Raw genomic sequence first — 3,651 nt, forward strand, 5'->3', positions numbered from 1 at the left:
ACAGAGACTTTGGAGCTCTTCACTTGAATTCCCCTGGATGGCGAGACTGACACGACCAGAGCACAAAAACAATCAAAATCCAAAAGACCCGCAGCCGATGACTAGAAACTTGGACCTGGTTGACCCCCTGGATTGACCACTAATTCGCGTGTTAGAACCGGAGCACGAGAAATTTTCGATCCATCCTGGGTTCCAATCGGTACGTTTGTCGCTCTAGAGCTACGTAGAGCGAAATGTAGGTGGAAGTAAAGAGAAGGCACAGGCGAATTCAAAGAAGCACCAAAGCCAGGACGATAGAAATGGTCGGCTTTTATACAAGCAAAGACGGCCAGCTACGATCAATCGATCGAATTCCTCCCCCCCTTGCTATACGGCCCAATTCATCACAGTCGTCTCGTATACACAGGAAGGATGTCTAGAGGAGAGAGAGTACTTCCTTTCCTTTGTGCCAAAGAGCCCAAGAAAGGCGAAGATCGAATTTTTCTTCTTTTTTTTGGTTTTGTTCTTGGAGTATGTATAGTTCTTGCTCTTGCGAGGAATCTTGCGAGGATCGCATTGGATCCCTCTCTAGCTGCCGCTGCTGCTGCCAAAGATTCCCCCACTTGCAACCAATCTCCCCATTTTCCAGCACCGAAAAACATTCCATACCTTCTTGAGTAGCAAAAGGGGTGCCAAGCTGTGGTGGTGTTCTTGCTGTTCTTGGTCCCCACATTCTTGGAGCTGTGCTTGATCCACCACGCTCCCCTGCTCCAATGCATCGCTGGGAGAAACGGAGATTTCCTGGTGGGCTTGCGGCTGCTGCTCGTGATCTTGCTGCTGCTGCTGCTGCTGATGATGATGATGATCGTCCTGGCGTGGATTTTGGTGATCGTCTTGCGCCGAATTCGCGGATTCTTGCCCCCGGCGCGCGCGCTCCCCCTGGAAACCCCAAACCCTAGCGATGATCGAGCGAATGCGGCTGGATTCCGGCGCTCGATGCCGCTGCTGCGGCAGATTTTCCAGCGATTCCTGCGGGACATCGAGGACCACGGCGCCGGCGGCGTGGACGTTGTCCGGGGTGAGCTTGAATCGGCAGAGAGGGCAAGTGGTGTGCGCGAGCAGCCATAGATCGATGCACTCGACATGGAAGAAATGGCCGCATCCCGGGAGGAGGCGCACGAATTCTTGCTCCTGGAATTCCCCCAAGCACACACAGCACTCGTGATTAGGGTTCTTGGCGGTGGGCTTGGCGACGACGATGGGCAGCGCTTGAATCGACGCCTTGTCCAGCCCCAGCTGGCTCTGGATGTGGATCTGCTGCTGCTGGATCTGGAGCAGCGACGAGAGGCCGCCGGCCGAGGACGATCGCTGCGATACCCAGCGCGGGTTGTGATCGATCGTCCAGCTCGCGATTGGAATCTGGTGGCGCTCCAGGTCGGCCTCGGTGGTGACGCATTTCTTCACGTAGATGGAGAGGATCCCCATGAAGAAGAATGTGCCCAGCAGCACCACGATGATGATCGCCATGGAGGGATTGAAGCGCGCGCTCATCTCCACGCTGGATCCTGCAGGGCTGCCAGACGATCCCGCGGGGATGCTGTGGTTCATCGCCATCGCCACTGCGACGGTGGCATTGGATGCCCATCCCCGGAGAGAGGAAGAAGAAGGAGAAGAAGAAGAAGGGGAAGAGTTCTCCGGGGAGGATGTAGAGGGTGTATCCATCCAAGTGCTCATCGATTCCTCTCTTCTCTCCTTTTCTTTGCTCCAAAGAGTTCTTCCTTCCTCACAGAGCTCTCCTCTCTTTCTTCCTCCCCAGTGAATCTACCAAGGCTCTTGAAGATCTGTCTCCTGCTTCTATGGAGCTACCCAGTGAGTCTACCACCAAAGTTCTTGAAGATCTTTCTCCTGGTCCTATGGAGCTACACAAAATCATGAGGAGATTGGAGTGAGGCCTAGAATGAAATCACTCCATCATTGGGAGTGTGGAGGATTGAATGGAGCATCAAGTCAATGTGAGTGTGGCCATGGAAAAGAATGGAAAATTGGTGCATGGATTCCCACACTTTCTTCCTCTCTTCTTGTTTCTTACAACAAGAACCCTCCTCAAGACTCTCTTTTGAGCCTTGAGCTCCTCTCTTTCTATTTTAACTCTCCAAGATTATCCCTCAAAACTAATCAAACCTGATAATTGTTAGAATTCCCAGGCCTGAAACAACAACAATTACACCCACTTTGATTCTGCTGCTCTTTCCTGAGCAAAAGCACACATCAAAACATTAAAAAACATTGACTTGATACTGATGCCTGGGTATATACCAGCTGCTGCCTTGCCTGCGTTTGACTTTATGCTGATTCTTTCGACGTGTATCACGGCCCGTATTTATACAACCCACTCTCTACCGCTCCAACCAATACGGTGCGGAGCTGACACCTCCACTATCAGCAACTATTAATCTTTGATATGTCCAAAGCTAAAGTGCTCCTACAAAAGATTACGTATTTCTGGAAGGTAGAGCTTACAGTCCGGTCATGTATGTTAAGTTGGGAATGCATGTACAGAAAGAAGGCAGCAAATCATAATAATAGTTATTGTTATTATTATAAAATATTATATTTAATTGTGAACTTTGAGTTTAGTTTTAATTTTAAATTAATTCCTTTTTGTATTGTTTTCAAAGAGAACTAAGAGCCAAGTCCGAGTATATTCAACAAAAAACACATAGAAATTTATATTTTATATTTATTTGGCTAAGTACAAATGCTAAACCTCATCGCAAGATCATCGAGACATTCCACTACATTTGTTTTGTCTTGGGTGTTGAATCTGGATGGAGTATGCTGGAACTGAGAGCTCCCAAACAATTCCATGTGCTTCATTTGAGGCCAAAGTCTCCAGCGACGAGTACTAAACCATGGCAACGATTCCATGTGCTTGCTCTCTAGGCCATCTCCTTGTCCCATGTGACAGACTAGTATAAACACAAACAAGTGGACCCTCCAAAGCGAGAAAGAAGAGAGGTCGATGCAAATGTTTTCTTTGAGAGTGACAAAGTTCCCTGTGGAGGAACTTGTCAAATAAATACTTCCATAGTATATTGGTACGGTGATGCTATTAGTCTTGTAAGCTAGTTATAATATTCTCTCTTATTTATCTGTTTATCTATATGCTACTTTGATCCCATGCGTCCCAGTTGCGCGCTGCAAGAATTATTTGATAGTCTTGTGGTGGCCAATGTGAAGCATGAGACTTGTGGATGCAAGAATGCAGGCTTTGTTGAGTTTTCAATTATGCGCGTTTACCATGTACAAATTTTCATGGAAGCTCTACGCAGACATATCGAGAAGAACTTATTTGAGAGATAGTATTTATATTATTTGAGTTGTGTTTCCTATGGCAATGGTCTTCAGCGCTCTAATATTGTCTTCCTCTTTTCTCTTTTCTTTATCGCTTTGGGCTTTGGGCTCTAGATCCTTCCTGCTGCTCATGTGAAGGAAGGAGAAACCAAGTGCACGCCAAAGCGAGGCTAAAGTCACTGCTGCATGCTGCTGCTGATGCTGCTGAGAGGAAAAGAGAAAGGCGAAGAAGAAGAAGAATTATATTTTCAGATCAGGCCACGCTCCTCTCAAAGTTTCTTGTGCTTGACATCGAGCTTTACTTTTGCCCATTTGTTT

General features: G+C 47.5%; 1 protein-coding gene across 1 annotated transcript; it reads right to left on the reverse strand.

Annotated features, from left to right (window-relative positions):
• Positions 1 to 242: 242 nt before the first annotated feature.
• On the reverse strand, positions 243 to 2,159 carry LOC112349102 (RING-H2 finger protein ATL16-like). Its single transcript, XM_024682866.1, has one exon. It carries the CDS (start codon positions 1,711 to 1,713, stop codon positions 568 to 570), a length of 1,146 nt encoding a protein of 381 aa, XP_024538634.1. The 5' UTR covers positions 1,714 to 2,159; the 3' UTR covers positions 243 to 567.
• Positions 2,160 to 3,651: the final 1,492 nt, after the last annotated feature.

This window comes from Selaginella moellendorffii, unplaced genomic scaffold (assembly GCF_000143415.4).
Source record: "Selaginella moellendorffii unplaced genomic scaffold, v1.0 SELMOscaffold_35, whole genome shotgun sequence".
NCBI lineage: Eukaryota > Viridiplantae > Streptophyta > Lycopodiopsida > Selaginellales > Selaginellaceae > Selaginella > Selaginella moellendorffii.

Bases quoted from the DNA above. Each gene is read 5' to 3' on its own strand.
- LOC112349102 (XM_024682866.1), bottom strand. From the start codon at position 1,713: ATGAGCACTTGGATGGATACACCCTCTACATCCTCCCCGGAGAACTCT.